Consider the following 20,242-nt stretch of genomic DNA (forward strand, 5'->3'; position numbering starts at 1 on the left):
TGTGCCAAAAAAAAGAAAAAAACACAAATGCATGGACACCTTCAAAGCAAGATATAGGGCTTTCCTGTGATGCAATTTGAGCTGGCGATCAAGAAAGCCCCATTCTTTCCTGCCACTCCAGGAGCATTAGCAAAGAAAAATTGGATAAACAAAGCTCTGAAGCTCCATCCTGCTCTTTGGCATGATGTTACCTCGGTCTAAACTAAACCATAATCGTCTTCCATGGAGCAGTGTCAAAGGCAATCCACAAAACGATGATCAGATTGTTGCATTCAGTATTTATTGAAAGTTTTCTTCTCATTCCAAGGTTTTATTGAAAGTTTGCTGCTTATCTCAATGTTTTAAACCCAGCCATATGCGATGATCTGTGTACAAAATTATTATTACTGCCTGACATGGAGGGGGAGGTGTAACTGAGGAAAAGTGCTGTTATCAATGAAAATAGAAAAAGAAAACATTTAGGAAAAGTTTGGTTGTTCAAATGCATTGAGATCAACTCAGTTTAGTCTAAATTTAAACTGAATTTAACATTCAAATATATAATTATTAAATTATTAAATTAATCTTAATTCAAAGCTTCCTTACATATGAAATTTACAACTTTTTTAATTCAATATTTCTTTACAAGTGGAATCTACAACATTTTTTAACTCAATATCTCTTTATAAGTGAGATTTATAATCTTTTTTAATTTTTCATAAATAGTACTAAATTCATCTTAATATCCAAATATATTTAAACTCATCTTTGATGACTTCACATAACTCATTTCACTATCTTAACTCACTATTATTCATAAAAAAATAAGCTCAGCTAGCTCAACAATTGAAACGCAGCCTTAGAGCAGAAAATCACAGAATCGCAGTAAAATTGCAGCCTCTTTGCTTTTCAACTCTATGAATGGAATTTCTTATCATTAAAAATTATGAAAAGGACAGTAATTAAACCCTCTTTCATGCTCCGAAAGAAAGCATAGGAGCAACTTGTATTTTATCCGAATTTCATGTAAAATCTAACATTTTGGTCATAATTTATCATCAGCAATAATCATTTTGTGGTTGAATCTGCAGCACTTCTCTCTCCTTCCAATGGAGTTCAATCCATTTCAACTGTCAAGTGAACCTTGGGGTACACCAAAAAGTGTGGAAAATATCTGCCTGTGGCATTCATCACAGAAAAAGAAATAAGAGAAATGGCCTTCGTTTGGGAGCTTATGCACAATGGCCTCTGGTAGACCTCGGACTATATAATCAGTCACTGGTGGTGGGACTACTTGATCATCCATTCCCTGTTCAGCATTCAGAAAAATAAATAAATAAATAAAACCAACATTAATGTAAAAATAAGCTGTATAAATATTGTACCGTGCTATCAAACTTAAATTTTACAGCATGTCATGCCCTGACCAATATCACAGCGCATCAGACGGCGGAAAACCACATATCAGTGAAAACCTCTTGGGGAAGTTGAAGGTCTGATACTCTTTAGGGAAACTCTAAGAAGATGACTTTAGTCTCCTCTTCTCATGACCAATTCTAGAGGCATAACAGAATTTTGTTTTGTTTTTCTGTTTTTATTCTTTAAGCAGCAAATAATGGGGCAGGAAATCAAGAAACAACAAAGAAGCAAGAGGTAACCTGCCATATGTGTATTGGGCCTGGGAATCCTGCCAATTCACATTCTGCCTGGCTGTACAATGACCTCAGCCAAGAAAGAAAGCCTCTTCTCTGACACTTCCTCTGCACCTGAAGATCTGCTGAGCTAAAACCCCAATCTGATACCTGAAGCACGGCTTCCTGGATGAATGGTTTTGGATTGCCCTGGCGGATAGACTCTTCCACATCCCTATGCCAATACTCTTCAAATATTGGCTCTTCAACCAGCATTTGATCCTGATCATGTCAAGATTGTCATAGAAATCATCATAAGCTATCAAAAGCTTCTTAGTGAACAGCTTATGAAGGCTGCCACCTATGATTATGGAACATTAGTTTTTGACAGGTAAGATTGTGGAACATTATATATAATATTTGAGTTACTACTGAAATTTTCAACTGAAATATAGATAAAATCATACATTTCACCCAAAAATCTCAGTTTTGTAAACAACTGATTATAAAAAGTTCCATTGAGCATTCCAAAATAAGGAACAAAATGAAACTTATGCAGTTTTTGAGATTTTTATCAAAGATGACGGTATGACTCACTCTTTTTCCCAGCGACAGATGCAACCTGTTCTCAATTCGATCATGCTTTCCAGATAGGAAGCTTCGCCAATAGAAATAGGAGAGTAACTTTGGGAATCTACGAGCTAAGAAGTAAAATAACTTTCTGCTTGGCACCCAGGTTTCCCAAATCATTTTAATCTCTTCTTTATTCATGCCCCGCTCATATGGATTAATCATTGGGGCCAACATGGCTGCGCCTGCATATTTAAAAATGATCCAACAAAAATTAATTTTTTTTTTTTTTTACCTAGTTATTGTGTTTGCATAATGAAAAAAGAAAGAATAAGCGATAAGTGCAAAAGATAAGAGGATAGGCTAGCAACATGACCATGAAACCAAACACCAATTATATGTAGAAACATATCAATTGGTGTAAGCATTGACACAATACACTTCAATGCATAAGCCCAATCAAACAACCAATTAACATGCATTGATTAACTGGATATCAATATAAGATTTAGAAATTCTAAATCAACAATATGCTGATATACCTGCAATCCTCTTAGGAATGTATCTGAGGGCAGCCCAAGCATGCATCGCTCCACTTGAGTAGCCCAGCATCCAGAATTTGTCACAGATACCAACCGCATCAGCCAGGTGCAATATATCAAATGCTGATGAGTTAAGAGTCCGACCGAGATGAGGATCACTCTCCCCAAAACCAGGAAGATCATATGTGACCAATCGAATACCATACTCTTCAAGCAATGACATTTTAACACCCGGTATACCTTTCATACAGAAATTTTTTTAAGATCAGTACCAAGTCTCTGTTAGTTTTCACCAATACCACAAGCTAAAGTCCCCTAGATATCACTTGAAAGGGTCGAAGATTTATTGGTTTGTACCTGCAAGTCGTGAGGAAAGAAAAGGATGTGGAGCAATAAGGGAAAATCTTGCTCTATCAGCTGGAACACCTTGCTCACGATAAGCCATATGTCTACCATCTGGAAGCAGTATACGGCTTGCAGTGGGAGGATGTATCCGCACTTTCTTTACTGGTGGAACCCTGTCATGATTGGTATTTACGTTCATAGCTGCGCATCATTTTTAACAAGGTCAATAAAACCATCTCTATCTCACACCAGAAAGGGAAAAGAACGAAACCTTCATGAATGGCGATTACTATGACACTACTGGAGGTTTCTGTCCAAAAAAATGAAGGTAGGTTTCAATCTCAACAAGTTTCAATAGAAAAATGTAGTGACAACAATCACACTTGCGCTGAGTTCCCTGGAATTATTGCAAACAACCCTAAAAGACGGTGCCAAACTAACCAACATGAAAGCAATGGTGTCCACCACTTACAAAACAAGTATTAAACCATGTCGAAAAAACGGAATCTGGTCAATCGTATGACGGAAAATTATCTAATTTTACAGTAGCCATAACTTCTTTTTTCAAAATTGTTGATTTTTGTTACGGGAACCACAACTTTATGGCTGAATATGTAGGATCAAATTCACAAATCGTAAACCATCAATAGGGTGATCGAGGGATGGAACTTAACCGACAGATAAGGCAAGTGATTTTCATAAATCCGACTATAAGCAAATTACAGGCAAATATTAACTAACACCTTCTTCCACTTAAGCTTTCGAAGTAGATTTTGATAGACCATTTTCATGCAAATTGCGTAGTTTCTTATACATACTTAAACCGAAGGGGAGAAAGATAATTTAATGCCATAATGCATTGAAATTCACCTGCAAGTGCAAGAATGAAAACGAAGAACATAACGGACCACACATGAGCCGGATCGCGATCCTCAGGTAAAAACTCATTCAGGTGCTTCAATTTACCCGAAACCTTAGAGTACGGCCTCCGAAGCTTTCGAACGAGATACGAATCCTCGGTCAGAAGGCTCTGCTGCGCAATGTCCCTGCAGCCTCGACCAAACTCCAGGAGTATTTCGCCCCAAGCCATCATGAATCCCTTGGCCTGATCCTTGAGGCTCTCCGATTCACGGGTCCGCGAGTCACCCGATACGTATTCGGAGCTCGTCGTTGCAAACGAGGGCGTCGAGATTCCGATTGGTTCCCCGGCGTATCGTATCCCCGACTCCTCCTCAAGACCCGCCAGGTCGTCCCGCCTAGTATACGATCCTCCCACTTCCGACATTTCCACACAAAAAGCTCAAGAGTACAGAACTGGGAAACCCACTAAAGTGCCTCAAACTCCAATTCAGTTGAGCTAGTCAGAGAATGAGGGTGGGAGGGAGGGAGGGAGATGAGTTTGCAACTTTGCAAGCGTGAAACTGAAGCCTGCAGTTTTATTGAATCCAAAAAGAAAAGAAACTAACCGACCACCATGTTTGCAAAGCGAGAGAAACTATTTGTTGCGAAGAAAAAGGCAACAAAATCACATCTTCTGATATGCTATACATATATATATATGTAGTCTTTTCAACTTTCCAACAATGAAATCGTTGGGCTGTGAGAATCTAAGATTGGTCCTCGTAGATTACCTACTTTATGCTGTGTAATTGAACCTACTGCTTTAGTTTTAACTGATATTCAGCCCGTCCATGATCTTCTGAAGACGATGAATACGAACCGCAGGATGAGGCCACAGTCTGTTCTGTGAAGAAAGAGGGGGGGGACTGACGTTGAGGGATCGAGCCACGTGGTAAACATCAACGCCGTGCGCGTAACGGCTGTCGGCTGGCAAAAGGTTCGGTCGGCGCCTGGTTGTGTGAGCGCATGTGACTTTGGGGGAATGTTCTCTCTGCTTAATCCTCTTTTTTATTTTTTTGGATAAAGTAATTTAATCCTCATTTCTTTTCATATCGGGATTTTCCTTTCTTATTTTTTAAATAAAAAATTAAGAAAATAATTGTATAATCATCCTGGGTTGCCTTTTTTAATTTATAAATGATATATTTTTATTTAAGATTTTTGGATTTTCAATTATTTTTATGTTTGATATCTTATTATTTCTTAGTAAAATAGACTTATTAATATTTTAATTAGTTTTTAATATTTTAATTGGGTAACCGGATTTCGGTTTCGATTTTTGGTCTAGGTAAAATCCGGGTCAGGTATGGTTATGATATTCGGGTATCGGGTTTTATAAAGAAATTAAGTTAGTATCAAAATGATGTCGTTTCATTTTTAATATATAGTTAACTCTTCAGCCATAACACACACTCTCTCTCTCAATTCTAGCCTTCAAGCTTCTACCATTGTCTCACTCTCATTATCCTTTTTGTCTCGCCGTTGACCTTTCAGTAAGTCTCTCTCTATCTCTCTCATTAGAATGTTTGAAGACCCTATAAAGATCACTATATATTTCATGGGTTGATTATCACCATCCCATATCTTTTTCACATATCTCAATTGACCCATAAACAAGCCTAGAAGCAATAACTGACTTGTTTTGTTCCATCTTAAATCCCTTGAGTAGAAATAGTTTTAAAAAAAGTGCGCAAGTGGGGAGAGATGGGGCTTTTGATATCGTGGATAAGTACATGACAAAATTCTTTTGGTGCTTTTAATGGTGGTTGTGGACCCCGGGCCATTGTCTGAAAGTTGATGACATAATTTATTTGGACCCAAATTCATTCTATTTGTGTTGCTCGTTCATTATGTTTGTCTTGCTTGTTTATTACGTTTTCCGTTAGTTGTTACATACATTATTAGTTCCAAAATTTGAAATTCCTGGTTGTTTTGCTAATTATAATAATTCCACACTATTCACAGACTAGATAGAAACACTGAAATTATAGAAAAAGGAGCTCCATATTTTATTCAATTGACATAAATATAGGAGCATTGTGATTACCACGGTATAGAATTACATAATGAAATATAGAATTTCTTATCATTAGTAATTTTGTTCAATGGCCTCTATCTTTGCCACCGGATTCCTTTGCTTTGATATAGCTTATGTATTTTGAACTTTCACAATGATAATTATTTTGAGAACTCTTATGCTGTTGATTTGTTCCAAATGCTGAAGTAATTCTGTTGAATACACCGAGATTTATATCTCATTTTGGTCTCTACTTACTAAAGGAAGTAACTTAGTTTTATTTTATAACAATGTTTAGTTTTGGTTTTTAACAATGTTTGTGAAACCACCACACTTCTTTGGGGTGGAGAGTTTTCCATTTATAATATGTGTACAAGCCAAGTACAGTTGGAAAAAGAGATGATATCTATGCCCGAGAGGGAAAAACAATCACAAGAAATAAAACTACATCTTCTACAATCAATGAGGTAAAGATCATGGAGGATTCCGTAAATCAATGAATGATTTATTAGACTCCTCTACCTCCCCACCCCCCCTTCCCCCCGGGGGCAAGTTAAGAGTGGGATTAACACAAACTCGAAGCTTGGAACGGAAAAAAACATAAAGGGCCCATGAAACACTCTTGGTGAAGATATCAACAACTTGCAAGTGGGATGAAACATACTGAGTGTGAAGAGTGCTAACAACAACAAGCTCACGCAGAAAATGATAGGGTCAATGTGCTTAGCATGCTTGTGGCACACTAGATTTGAACTTTAAAAAAATAGAGCTTTTGTTGTCACAAAGGAGAGGCCGGTGAGTTAAGGTGAACTGAAGATCATGTAGGAGATGAGTGAGCCATAGAACTTCAGCAACAGTGAGGGTGAGAGCAAGGTACTCGGATTCACAGCTCAAGCAAGAAACAGTTGACTGCTTCTTGGCACTCCAAGATACAATATAATTGCCAAGCTAGAGGTGGGGCGTCTAGTGTCAGGGCATCCGAATATGCAACTAAGGCCGTAGAGGAGGACGAAGTGAACCTTAGATCAAAATGAAGTTTTCCCTTGACATAGCGAAGAATTCGCTTGACCACTTGAAATTGATCATCAGTGGGCGCATGAAGAAATTGACTTATAGAGTTGATGTAATGAACGGAGTTAGGATAAGTAATCATCAAGTATTGCAAGGCACCAACCAAGGAGCAATATAGAGTAGGATCTACAAATGGGGAACCTTCGGAGGAGAGCCGTTGAGAGACAACCATGGGTGTATGAACTAGTTTGCTGTCAAGTAATTGAGCTCGTGCCAAGATGTCAATAGCATACTTGGTTTGGCTAAGAAAAATACTGTCTGGGATGGGAGAAACCTCGAGTCCAAGAAAGTAACTTAAGAAGCCTAAATCCTAGATGGAAAACTTCGAGTGCAGCTGCTGAATAAATTGGTTGAGAAGAGAAGAATTGTTCCCTTTGAGAATGATGTCGTCAACAAATAGGTGTAGATAAATGAGATCATCCTTCCAATTAAAGACAAAGAGAGAGGGGTCCGCGCGACTGCCAAAAAAATCAAATTTTAAGAGAAAGGAAATAAAGCATCGAAACCAAGCATGTGGTGCTTGTTATGTGCTTGCTTTCAAGCTGTAGAGAGCTTTTTCAATTTGCAAACATGGAGAGGATGTCAAGGATCAACATAGCTTGGGGGCTGCTCCATGTAAACATTTTCATGAAGGATGCCATTGCGAAATGCATTTTTTACGTCAAATTAACGTAATGGCCACTTGAGAGACATGACTAGGGAGAGAACAACACGAACTGTGGAGGCTTTGACCACAGGACTAAAAGTATCAGTGTAGTCAAGACCGAGAAGCTGAGTGTAGCCCTTTGTAACGGGGCATGCTTTGAAGTGATCAATGGATCCATCGGAAAGGAATTTTTTCCCAAAAACCCATTTAGAACTGACAATATTAGTGTTGGAGGGCCTAGGAACAAGATCCCAATCACAAGAGGTGGCGAGCAGGGCATGAAGCAGCAGTGAAGACTACACAAAGTTGAGATGTGCAAGATACCGAGTCTTGAAAATGGCAAATTTGCCACAAGTAACCATGGGATGAGAGGCCAGAGGAGCTGGTAGAGCAGGAGCACGTGACGTGGCCATGGAATCTTCAGGAGAAACAGACTCCAAAGCAGAAGTAGGTGCTGGAGAAGAGGGACCTGAACAAGCCATGGAATCTGTAGGAGAAACTGACTTTGCAGTAGAGGAAGGAACCTGCAAAGACTTAATAGTAAGGTCATCATCACAATAATGACAACGATCAATAGTGGCATGTGTAGTAGTAGAAAAGGAGGTGCTATAAGGTAGTTCAAGAGAACATGGCTCCAAAAAATTTGAAAAAACAATGTCAGTGGGAGAAGTAGCACGTGAAGTACTCAAAAAAGGAAAATAATTCTCATCAAATCGAACATGCCATGTAATATAGACTCGAGAAATGGTAGTATCAAAGCAACGAAATCCTTTATGTGAGGAACTATAGCTATGAAAAATGCACGGTAAGTTGCGAGGAGCAAACTTATAGGGTGCATAATCAAGTAAATAAAGATAGACACGACAACCAAAAGGGTGGAAATTTTCATAATTTGAAGACTTACCATACAGAACCTCAAAGGGTGAAGGACCACCAAGAACAGGCATAGACAACCAGTTGATAATGTAAGTCGTTGTGTTGAAAGCATCAACCCAACGCCGAGGAGGAACATGTGAGTGAAAAAAGAGGACAAGACCAGTTTCAGTCACATGACGATGTTTGCATTCAGCTCTTCCATTTTGAGAAGAGTGTATGGGCAAGACATTTGGTGATGAATGCCAAAATTTCAAAGATGAGATTGGAATCGATTGCTTGTGAATTCAGCACCACTATCGCTTTGAAAAATCTTGATTTTTGTGGAGTGTTGATTTTCAACCAATCGTTAAAATTGGACGAAAATATCAAAAAATTCATATTTCAGTTTCATGGGATAAAGCCAAGTAAAGCAAGAATGATCGTCGATAAATAACACATAATAGGCAAATCCCGAGTTAGATTTGACGAGAGTGGGGCCCCAAATATCGCAATGAATGAGCCCTAAAACAGAGTTAGATCTAGTAGCAATTGATGAAAAAGGCAAGCGATGACTTTTAGCAAGTTGACAAGTAGAGCAAAGGGACGGATTAGGCAATAAAGAAGTGAGAAATAACTGTCTTTTTATTTTTATTCAAGAAAAAGATAACATAGTGATTTACATGACCAAGTCATTTATTTTTATTCAAGAAAAAGATAACATAGTGATTTACATGACCAAGTCATGCATGCCATAATTCAAAGGAAGCATGTAAAGCTTTATTTTTAAGGACAAAAACAAACATCAAATTTCCACATTCCAGCACATAAAAACCATCTTCGCTTTTACTAGTTGCCACCATCTTTCTTGTTACTTAGTTTTGTACAACAAAATGATTTTTAGAAAAAGTAACAGAGAGAGAAAAATCAAATGTTAATTTGTTGATGGACAACAAATTTTTGATAAGTAAGACGAGGGACAACAAGTACATCTAAAAGTTTAAGATTTGAAGAGGGAGAGAGAGTGCCAGTGTGAGTAATAAGAAGAGAAGCACCATTTCCCACTATTACACAGTCCTTACTATGGTAGGGCTCAACCTTGTCTAATTGGGAGGAGTCGGGTGTCATGTGAGCAGAAGCACCACTATCAATGAACAAATCAGACTTCGAGCTAGGGAGCATGCACTAGTGAAGGCTTCAGTAAGCTGAGCAGTAGGTTCAGCAAGTTCGTAATGGCTTCGACAGCGATCATCAGTGTGTCCTTTAGTCTTACAGATTTGACACCGAGGAGTGTAGGAGACCAATTTTCCATGCCTATTGCCATGGCCTCCATTGTGGCCTTCTCTAGAACGGCGTTACTTGAAGTTATCGCCTCCTCAAGATTGAAGGAAGGACCCTTTCGTGGCAGTGAAGGCAACATACCATATTAAATGTTTTTTGGTAAAAGTGACATTTAATGTGGTATGGGATAGAATTGCTTGAAAAAAGTAGAACGCCAGTCAAATGGGATAGAAGCCGCACCACATTTAATGTTTCCCCAGAGGGACACGCCACATTAAATGGGCATGGTTGAGGAAACAACAGGGAGCACGCCACCCCCCGCGACAGGGCATGGGCCTCTGTACCCATACGCAGATATAAAAATGACTCCCAGACACCAAAACTAGGGTTAAATTCTCTATACTCTTCCTACTACTACTTCCCCCTGTTCTTTCGTTAAAAATATCACTAACTTAGGCATCGGAGGGTCCCCTAGCCACCTTTACGACTGCTATCCCAGAGGCTTTCTTTGTATTTGCAGGCCCAAGATAGAAGATCCGAACTACTAAGGGCCCAGCCCAAAAGCATACAAAACATGTCGTCAACAAACTGCTACATTTTTTATTAAGTGTGAATTATTTTTTAGGCTTGTGGGGCACAATGGGTTTATTAAGTATGTGATTGATTTGGAATATAGATTTACATTACCATCCTAAACCACTTTACGAATAGATTATGTTAAGTTGTATAATGAAAAGAAGATATGGTTAAAGAAATTGTTGGATTGTCAAATGATTTATCTTACCACCGATAATTGGACATCAGTACAAAATATAAACTATATATGTATTATGCACATTTTATTCATTGCAATAAGGGATTACATAAAAAGATACTCAACTTTTGCCAAATTCCTAACCATGGGGGCGAAATTATTGGGAGGGTGTTGGAATTGAGATTGCATGAGTGAGGAGTTGATAAGATTTTGACCACCAATGTTGATAACATCTTATCTAATATGTTGTCATTGATTACATGAGGAGGAGATAAATGATAATGATTGTACTATATTGGGTGGGAATGTCTTCACATATGGGTAGCACATATGGTGTGCTACTCATAAGTTAATTTTTATTTTTATGGATGGCCAGGAAGATGTTTATAAATTTATAACAAAAATTAGAGATGCTATCAGACATAAAATACTCACCATCAAGATTTGCTAAAATCAAGGCTTATGCGGCAAAGGAAAAGATTAGTAGGAGGAGGATTTGCTTAGATATTCCTACTAGATGGAACTCCATATAATTTATGTTAAGTATTTCTTAAAAATATTTCTTAAAAATATAAACAAGCATTTGAATAATATTATGTGCATGTGGATGATCAATTAGTGAATCCCACCAGTGATGATTGGAAAAATACACAGATTTTTGTAGAGTTGATGAAATTTTTTTTATTATGTTACATTGAACATTTTTTATTCTTTGCATGTGATTGCTAATGTATATTTCTAGAAACTGTGCATAATTAAAGATATATTAAATAATATGTATATAAGTAATGATATTATCATTAGTAGCATCAGTAGAAATATGAAAAGTAAGTATGACAAATATTAGGGTAGCACATATAGGTTCAATTTGATGATATATGTTACTTTTGTGCTTGATACTACAATACCAAATGATATTACTAAAGTTTTTGTTGAAAAAGTGCAAAATGAATGAGCTCACGGATAGGGTAAAGGCAAATGTTAAACTCCTTTTAAGCTACTCGATCGAGCAATACAACACATTTTGTATGGCTAATGGGGGCAATTCTAATGTGTCTCAAGGGAGGCCAAGTACTACTTTTGCGAATATTGTTAATGAGCTGGCACTACCTCCACGTAGATTTGATATCATGTTAACGAAATACCTTGAGGAGTAGGTTTTTATGGAGTTTAGATCGGACCTAAAGAGGTATATGTCTAAGGGGGGTATAAAAACTCACATGGTTTTGATATTTTAGATTGGTGAAGGGTTAACGTTGTCAATTATCCTGTCTTTTCTGACATAGCACGTGATATATTAGCCGGCCCCATTTCCACTATTAAAGCCCTCATTTGCATCCAAAATTAGTTAAAGACCAAATCATTAGACATTCGAGAATTGGAAGAATACATATAATCGATTAACCTTGAAGGTAAATTTATATATAAGTTATTTGAAACTTAAAATCTTTTCAATTATCTTTAGATGATCATCCAGCTTCATTTTTAGCGGAAGCCAAAAGCTTATTTGCGATTAGTACCAAGCCAAAAGTTATTCCAAGATGATTGTTCTTTTTGGAAAATAATTTTTTTTTGGGGTTTCATTGATTGAAACCCCTAAATCAATTTAGGGGTTTCAATCAATGAAACCCCTCAATTATTTCTTCCAATCCGAAACCCTAATTTTTTTTTTGGGTTTCATCAATTGACTTAGGGGTTTCAATCAATGAAACCCCTCAATTGATTTAGGGTTCGGATTGGAACCCCAAATTAAATTAGGGTTTCAATCTGAAACCCAATTATTTTTTTTTTTTTTTTGGGGTTTCATTGATTGAAACCCCTAAGATGAAATGGTTATTATCAACCCTAATTTATTTATTTATTATTTTATATTTTATACTCTTGTATACATGATATTAAATACTTGAATGACATTATATATGATTTTTAATAATTTTATGCATACATGTTAATTGAGGGGTTTCATTCAAAAGCCCTTTAGGAGTTTCATTTGGGGTTTCAATCAATGAAAGCCCTAAAAAAAAATTAAAAAGATGTGTGGGTCTACTATTTGTATGCAGTTTTTTATGATTGTGTTGGATTGCACTTTGGATATTTTTTTTTTTTTGTTGGAGAATCAGGAATGTTTTCGGATTTCAGTAATATCTCGCATGCCCCAGCCAATACCCTTATCCCAGAACCTAACCCTACTCCTACCCCTATAACGAGTACACCTTGCCCTGCCTTGAAGCCCACACAGGGCAAGAAACCTGTATCCATAGTTTGACAACACTTTACCAAACTAGAGGGTAGTGACCCCAACAACTCACAAGCTAAATGTAATCACCGTGGAAAAATATATGGATGTCACTATAGGAAACATAATACATCCCAACTGAAGGTCCATTTAGAGGAATAATGCAAAAAAAGTCCAATTTTAAAATCCTTAGTAGAGAATGGTCAATCTAGACTAGATTTTAAAATGGCGGATGAGAGTAGTGGGACCGGGGGGCCAACATTGAAGGGGTATACGAAATATAATCTCAATGAGTGTAGAAGGAAGTTAGCTCGTATGATTGTCATAGACGAGCTACCTTTTCAGTTTGTGGAGGGTAAAGGGTTCCAAGAATTTGTCCAAGAGTTGGAACCGAGATTTGTACTTCCTTCTCGTCACACTGTGGCAAAGGATATTAAGAAGATGTACTTTCGTGATAAAGATGTTTTGAGGGTCCAATTGGCGGGTTTGGTAGTTTGCCTCACTACCGATACTTGGATTTCTATCCAAAATATGAATTACATGTCGTTGACTATGCATTTTGTTGATTCTGATTGGGTTTTGCACAAAAAGATTATTAAATTTTGTCAAATAACTGATCATAAGGGTGAGACGATTGGGAAGGCCTTGAAGGCCGCAATAAAGGAGTAAGGGTAGGAAAATGTTTTGTCTGTGTCAGTTGATAATGCATCGTCTAATGATGTCGCCTTGGGATATTTAAAAAATTATCTTAAAGATGCAAATAAGATATTCTTGAGTGGTGAATATTTGCATGTTAGATGTGCTGCACATATTTTGAATTTAATTGTGACTGAGGGGTTGAAAGATGTTAATGACTCAGTTGCACAAGTTAGAATGGTTGTGAAATTTATGAGGTCTTCTCCTTCTAGATTGGAGAAATTCAAAGTTGCTGCAAAAGCTGTAGGCATAACATCAAAAAATGGTCTTTGTATTGATATTCCTACCAGATGGAACTCAACCTTCTTGATGTTGGAGGCGGCCCAAGAATATAAGGCAGCCTTTCAATTATTGGGTGATGAAGACATCTAATATGTCAAATACTTTGATAAGCACGGGGGATTACGAAAGCCTAATGATGATGATTGTATGGTAGTTTCTACTTTCGTTGATTTTCTCGAATTATTTTACGATGTCATATTGAATATATCTGGTTCTTTGTACCCTACATCCCATGGGTTTTGTTAACAAATATGTAGGGTAAAAGAATAATTAGAAGATATGCGTAGGGGTTCCAATGAAAGGATGAGGGGGATTGCAGTGACCATGATGCTTAAATATGACAAGTATTAGGGAGATTTGATTAGAATGAATATTTTGTTATATGTGGTTGTTATTCTTGATCCCCGTCTGAAAGTTTCAGGCTTGTTATATGGGTTAGGACTTGTTCACGATCAGGTATGGACTGAACTTATTGGTAAATTGGCCCAAGATACCCTGAAAAAATTGTATGATGAGTTTAATGCAATTAAGGGTGGTACTACATCGAAGACACATACAACTACCCCAACGCCTTCTACAGACACCGTGACCGGGCCTCATACAAAGAAGCGCAGAATGCCGTGGACTAAGACCCTCGCACAGAATCTCACACTAGTCCATTAATCTACGGAGGTGGTTTTTGAGTTAGACAACTATTTGTCAGCAGATATGGTCCAAGATGATGATGATAATTTCAATATATTAGAATGGTGGAAGAATGCCTCAAAGAAATATTTCATCATTTCTGAGATTGCCCGCTGTATTTTGGTCATCCCTATTAGCACCGTTGCCTCAGAGTCAGCCTTTAGTACCAAAGGTTGTATATTAGATCCTTTCCGTAGTTCATTGTCTCCTATAACTGTAGAGGCATTGATATGCACACAGAGTTGGACGATCGGAAAGGATATTCATGTTTCGGATATTTTAGATTTTAAGGAAACTGATGAGGGTGGTGATCAGTCTGGATTTGGACCACCTGGTAATTGTTTTTTATTTTACTATTTTTATTTATTTATATTCATTTCAATTTCATTGTTATTAATTTTAATATTAATTTTTGTAGAAACACATGAGACGTTTAGTACCTCTGCAACATAAAAATGTGTTCAAACCCGAGCCGCCCCAAGTGTCATAGACTCACAATCAAAGACAAGCCACAGCTGACAAGCTTCTTTAGAATATTCAATTTTTAATTATTTGTTCATATTTTGTATTCAATGATTTGTAATATTGATACAATATCCATTGGACACTTTTATATTTGTAATTTTGTAATTGTTTAACCTTTCAATTTTGTAATAGCTTAGTTATTATTATTAGTTTATTAGGTATTAGACTCTTAGACTAGTAACTTTTATTAGCCATAAAATCAATTACCATTCATAACATTTTTTTTTAATTTGGTTTTTAAATTTTTTTTCTTTTTACTTATAATTTTATGGGCTGAAAATGGCCTACAAGCTTTTTTTGAACAAAAAATACAAGCTTGTGGGCCATTTTTGACCAATTGCTGAGGTTTCTGGATCATTTTTGGCCCAGAAATTGCTTCTGGGCCTAGAAGGGGGTGCAGGGGTGGACGGATTGCCCCCCAATTCGTACCCCGTCATGCGGGACGGGGTACCCCACCCCCGCACACTAGGGGCGGGGGATGGGGAAAAATTTTCCCATATGCCCCATGCAGGGGCGGGGGGGGGGGGGGGGGGTCTACCCCGCACCGTATGGTGCGGGTAGCACCCCTAGTGCCAAGAAGAAAGTACAAAAATAGAAAATTTACATGTATATCACTTCAAGACTAAGGGGAGGTTTAGATAGTGAGTTGAGATAAAATGAATTGGAATGATTTATGAATGGTAACAAAATTATTGAGTTGAGATGAGTGGGTTCTTAAAATTTTGTGAGTTTAAATTTAGAAGTGAGATGAGATGATTTTAACTTATTGAGAGATTTGATAGTTGTGAATCTCACCAATTATTGCATAGTATTTAAAATAATTGAATAGCATTTATAATGATCAAATATTATTTATAAATATATTTAAATATATTCAACAGAATGGAGAGAGGTGGAGCATAAGAAGGGGGTAAAATGGAAAAGTGGGGGTTCTGCTCATGTCAAGATGAGGCTTGCTTTTTTAGGTCATGTTGCTTTTGTCAATTTACCTAATGTTTGATTTATGCACAGTATTACTTGAGATGAGTTGAGTTCAATCAGATGAGACTAATCAAATTGTGTTTTATGTGTTTGGATAGTAAGAGAAATATTACAAAAAAGCCTCCACATATATTCACCTAACTAATATGTAATTTATCATTTTTATCTTTTTATTTAAACACACACATATTTAAGTATTATGATAAAAGATAAAAATAAAAAATCACATTGATTAGGTAAAACTGTGTAATGTAAGGCTTTCGGCCATATAGAATTTTTCATTGGGTAATAATTTGTACAAACTTCAAATAAACAAACTCTACGTAGTCTATTTGTAAAAATGTAAAATCCAACACTAAAAAGTATAAAAATATATATTATTTATTAATTGAACCTACTTTATTTTTATAAAGATTTACGCGAGACTCGTTTATTCGTTTATTTAAGGTTTATACACAATAAACCTTTGCTTCTCATATTATTTTATTAACCTATGGGCCGAATGGTGGATCTAGCCACCTAAATAAAAGCCCAAATTGACATTGGTCCCGAACTTGTATTTCTGGTCCAGTCCAGCTACAACCAACTTACACGCCCTATAAATAGTTCGTATTTAGGGGTTAGGGTTTTACCCTGCGGCTGCTTTCTTTAACCTCTTATTCGCCCTCCGACCCCTTGTAGCAGTTGAAGAACTCATCCTCCCTCCGTCACCATGGGGTATGTGGCCGAATTAATCTCTTTGGATCTCTCTCATTTTCATAACACTGCTCTATTCAACATCTGTCAATTTATTTCCATTTTTATGATATGTAGTCGCTGAAGGTTTTCTATTTACTTTGAATATGGGGTTCTGTGATGCGTACTACGATTCTTCAAACGAAATCTTAATGTCGAGTGACTTCAATCCGCAAAGCCATGCTTAGATTTAGGTTTTTATGATTTTCGTACTCAACGTCGGCTGTTGGAGAAGCTATGGAGTAATGTATGGGAATAAAATATTAGCTCATGATTCATGTTGTTTTGATTGGCTGGATTTTTACGAAAAAGATTGAAACTCACATTAGAGGACATGGGATGATCATGTTAGGGTTTTAGATTTGCGACTTTGCTGATGCAGAATGTCTCCTTTTCCAAATTTTTATTTTGGTCATATGTATGGGAATCCGTGACTATCGAGGGCTTAAATAAAGGGAAGCCATCCTGTTTAGACTCTAAAGCAAGAAAAATGACCATGTAGAATAGGGGTAATGGCTTCGATTTGCTACTGGTGGCCTGCTAGATCTCAAGGCTAATGTGGTTTTTTGTTTTGTAAGTTGAACGTTAGTATTTCTTCAAAATTTAGTTTGTCTCGCGGCTGATATCTGGATGCTAATCATAACCAATAGACTTCTTTTACCAAGTTGATGATTTGGTTTACATATTTTTATAAGCTTTCCTTGGTATAGAGAATTTGATTTAGATGCCTTTTTCTTTATTAAATTTGTAGAAATTAATCAAACAGTCTGGAAAAGTGAATGAAATGTATAAAGTTAAATTCCCTGTAGTCTCTTGATAAATAAGAAATAAATTTGTTAAAGTTAAACTTCCTTGCAAAAATTTTGACCACGGATAATTTCAAAAAGCATGGATTATTTGTTGTAAATTGGTGCTTAATGTGTAAGAAAGATGGCGAATTTGTTGACCATTTATCCTTCATTGTGAAGTGGCTAAGGCCCTGTTTGGATACTTAGAATATTTCAGTATATCTGTGAATAGTAGTAAAATAGTTTGAGTTAAGATGTTTTATTGAGTTTTGGGAAATGAGCGAGAAAAAGTTTAATAAAATTTTAATAAAGTTAAAAAATTATTTTAATATAATTTTTGTTTTGTAAGTTGAAAACGTTGTATTGTTTTTAGTGTTTTATTTGAGAGCTTGGGAAAATTGTAATAATTAGATGAAAAAGTTAAAGAGTTGAAATTGAAAAGTGTTCTGTGATTGAGTGATATTTGGAAAGGAAATATTTGAGAATTACTTGAGAATAATTGAGTTGTCAAACATTTGTAGACTTTGTGGGATGAGATTTTTGGTAGGGCGGGTATTGTTTGGATGATGCCTGAGCAAGTGGTGGATCTTCTAGCATGTTGACTTTTAAGGGGATTTGTTGCATTGCTGCCATATGGAAGATGGTCATGTTTGATTTGGTGCTTATGGTTGGAAAGGAATGGGCGGTGCTTTAAAGATAGAGGATGCACAATGGGAGAACATAGAGTTTTTCTGTAGTACTTTGTGTATTGAATGGAGATAATCTTCATGATTTGCTTTTAGCTTATTCTAGTTCTTAGCTTGTGTCTAGGTGTTTTCCCGTGTACTTCCTGTGTACTTGAGCGATGCCTTTTTACATGTCAATAAAATTTCTTATTACTTATAAAAAAAATAAATAAATTAGGTGGGAGCAAAAACACCTTGGAATTGCTAACATTTTGCTCCACTGTTGTATTTCTGATCTCTGATCTGTTAGTACTTGTTAATTGTTCAATTACATAGGCGGCCTTGCTAGTCTCCAATTAAACTGGTTGATTTTTTTCTTTGGAATGTTTTCCTATATGATTGCTTGGAACAATAATAAACAAACTAGGACCTTGAGTCTTGTTACAGATGATGGTTTAAATCTTATGATTTTTGCTTCTTGCCCACTGGCAATCTATTAGACTTGAGCTGTTTTTCAGGATTTGATATGTTAAACATCCTTTATTGAAATGAATGAGCTCCTGATCTGTTGCAAATTTGTCTGACAGGAAGACACGTGGTATGGGAGCTGGTCGCAAGCTGAAGTCCCACCGTAGGCGGCAAAGGTGGGCTGACAAGTCTTACAAAAAGTCCCACCTTGGAAATGAATGGAAGAAGCCATTTGCTGGGTCTTCCCATGCAAAAGGCATTGTCCTTGAGAAGATGTAAGACTATTTAGTCATTTTTTCCATTCACTCGTGCATAATTGATCATTTAGTTTCCTAGTAATTATGAGTGATTGAATATATGTTTGAAAGTTGAGCATTTGCTAACTTCTCCATACGGATTTCTGGGATGTTCAGAGGTATCGAGGCCAAGCAGCCAAACTCTGCTATCAGGAAATGTGCCAGAGTCCAACTGATCAAAAATGGGAAGAAGATTGCTGCATTTGTCCCCAACGATGGTTGCTTGAACTACATTGAAGAAAATGTGAGTATTCTTGACCTCAAGTAACGCATGGTCTCATCTTCAATGCCTTCCTGCTTATGTTTGACCACGATTACATGATATTTGTATGTAGGATGAGGTGTTGATTGCCGGATTTGGTCGAAAGGGTCATGCTGTCGGTGATATTCCCGGTGTTAGGTTCAAAGTCGTGAAGGTTTCAGGTGTCTCCCTCCTGGCTCTATTCAAGGAGAAAAAGGAGAAGCCTAGGTCCTAAGCTTGTTGGGAATGGCAGCGTATTTTTGTGTTTTGCATGGATTTTTCAAAGAATCGAGCTGTTTCAACCTTTTATCAACTAGATTTTGTTGACTTATTTTTATTAATCTTAAGTAATTTTTGGGTAATTAAATCTTGAGTTATTACAACGAATTTTCTTTTTTGATTCAAGAAATCCTTTTGGGACTTGTGAATGTCCTTGCCCCTCTTTTTCCTGAATATTACTCACCAAAACCAACACATATGCAAGCGAAATTAATTTGAGAATAGAAAACAATTTTTTTCCTTTTATTAAGTTTAGAATGCTTGGTTCGCTCATCCGAATCCTTTAAATCCTCCGCCTACACTGTGCGACTGTCTGCTACGTATTAATGTCTGAAGATCCAAACCATTCGTTACCATTTGGAACAATGAGAATGGGTCTGTTCTAAATAAAAAGTAAAAAATACAGGCTTGTAACCATGCGAGCGAATTAAATAAAAAAAGAAAATGTAGAGGTTTGTTAATCATCAATGAGAATATAAAAACAAGGAAAAAACCACAATAATATAAACAGGAAAAGACGTTATGATAATAATAATAATTGAGAGTATAATATTATTACTAATAATAATAACAATGATAATAATAGTAATAATAATAATGTGAATGATGATAATACCAATAATAATACTCGTAAAATAGGCGATAATAATAATGACGATTATAAGCATAGTAATAACATGAATGCTAACAATATTAATAATGGCAATAATAATAAGAGCAAAGATAAGAATAATTATGGTGATGAGAATTATAATGATGATAATCATCTTAGTAATAA

At 36.5% G+C, this 20,242-nt stretch overlaps 2 protein-coding genes across 3 annotated transcripts; one reads left to right on the top strand and one right to left on the bottom strand.

Annotated features, from left to right (window-relative positions):
* Positions 1-755: 755 nt before the first annotated feature.
* Positions 756-4,891, bottom strand: LOC122279125. 2 transcript variants are annotated; one of them, XM_043089482.1, is made up of 7 exons: positions 3,938-4,891; positions 3,339-3,377; positions 3,080-3,268; positions 2,723-2,962; positions 2,208-2,425; positions 1,638-1,892; positions 756-1,288 (listed from the first exon to the last, which is right to left on the bottom strand). In XM_043089482.1, the coding sequence occupies exons 1-7, from the start codon at positions 4,350-4,352 to the stop codon at positions 1,106-1,108; spliced, it is 1,539 nt and encodes a 512-aa protein (XP_042945416.1). In that variant the 5' UTR covers positions 4,353-4,891; the 3' UTR covers positions 756-1,105. The 2 variants fall into 2 exon arrangements, with proteins under 2 accessions (XP_042945416.1, XP_042945417.1); XM_043089483.1 differs by lacking the exon at positions 3,339-3,377 and having other exon boundaries at positions 3,938-4,883.
* An 11,663-nt stretch (positions 4,892-16,554) lies between these two features.
* On the top strand, positions 16,555-19,552 carry LOC122278295 (40S ribosomal protein S23). The gene is made up of 4 exons (XM_043088480.1): positions 16,555-16,709; positions 18,768-18,923; positions 19,062-19,188; positions 19,280-19,552. Exons 1-4 carry the CDS (start codon positions 16,705-16,707, stop codon positions 19,418-19,420), a joined length of 429 nt encoding a protein of 142 aa, XP_042944414.1. The 5' UTR covers positions 16,555-16,704; the 3' UTR covers positions 19,421-19,552.
* Positions 19,553-20,242: the final 690 nt, after the last annotated feature.

This window comes from Carya illinoinensis, chromosome 10 (assembly GCF_018687715.1).
Source record: "Carya illinoinensis cultivar Pawnee chromosome 10, C.illinoinensisPawnee_v1, whole genome shotgun sequence".
NCBI lineage: Eukaryota > Viridiplantae > Streptophyta > Magnoliopsida > Fagales > Juglandaceae > Carya > Carya illinoinensis.

Coding starts and splice junctions, on each gene's coding strand:
- LOC122279125 (XM_043089482.1), bottom strand. CDS start 4,352: ATGTCGGAAGTGGGAGGATCGTATACTAGGCGGGACGACCTGGCGGGT. Junction 3,378..3,937: donor TTTCATTCTTGCACTTGCAG/GTGAATTTCAAT, acceptor TTTTTTGGACAG/AAACCTCCAGTAGTGTCATA. Junction 1,289..1,637: donor GCCCAATACACATATGGCAG/GTTACCTCTTGC, acceptor AATGCTGAACAG/GGAATGGATGATCAAGTAGT.
- LOC122278295 (XM_043088480.1), top strand. Junction 18,924..19,061: donor GGCATTGTCCTTGAGAAGAT/GTAAGACTATTT, acceptor TGGGATGTTCAG/AGGTATCGAGGCCAAGCAGC. Junction 19,189..19,279: donor TGAACTACATTGAAGAAAAT/GTGAGTATTCTT, acceptor ATTTGTATGTAG/GATGAGGTGTTGATTGCCGG.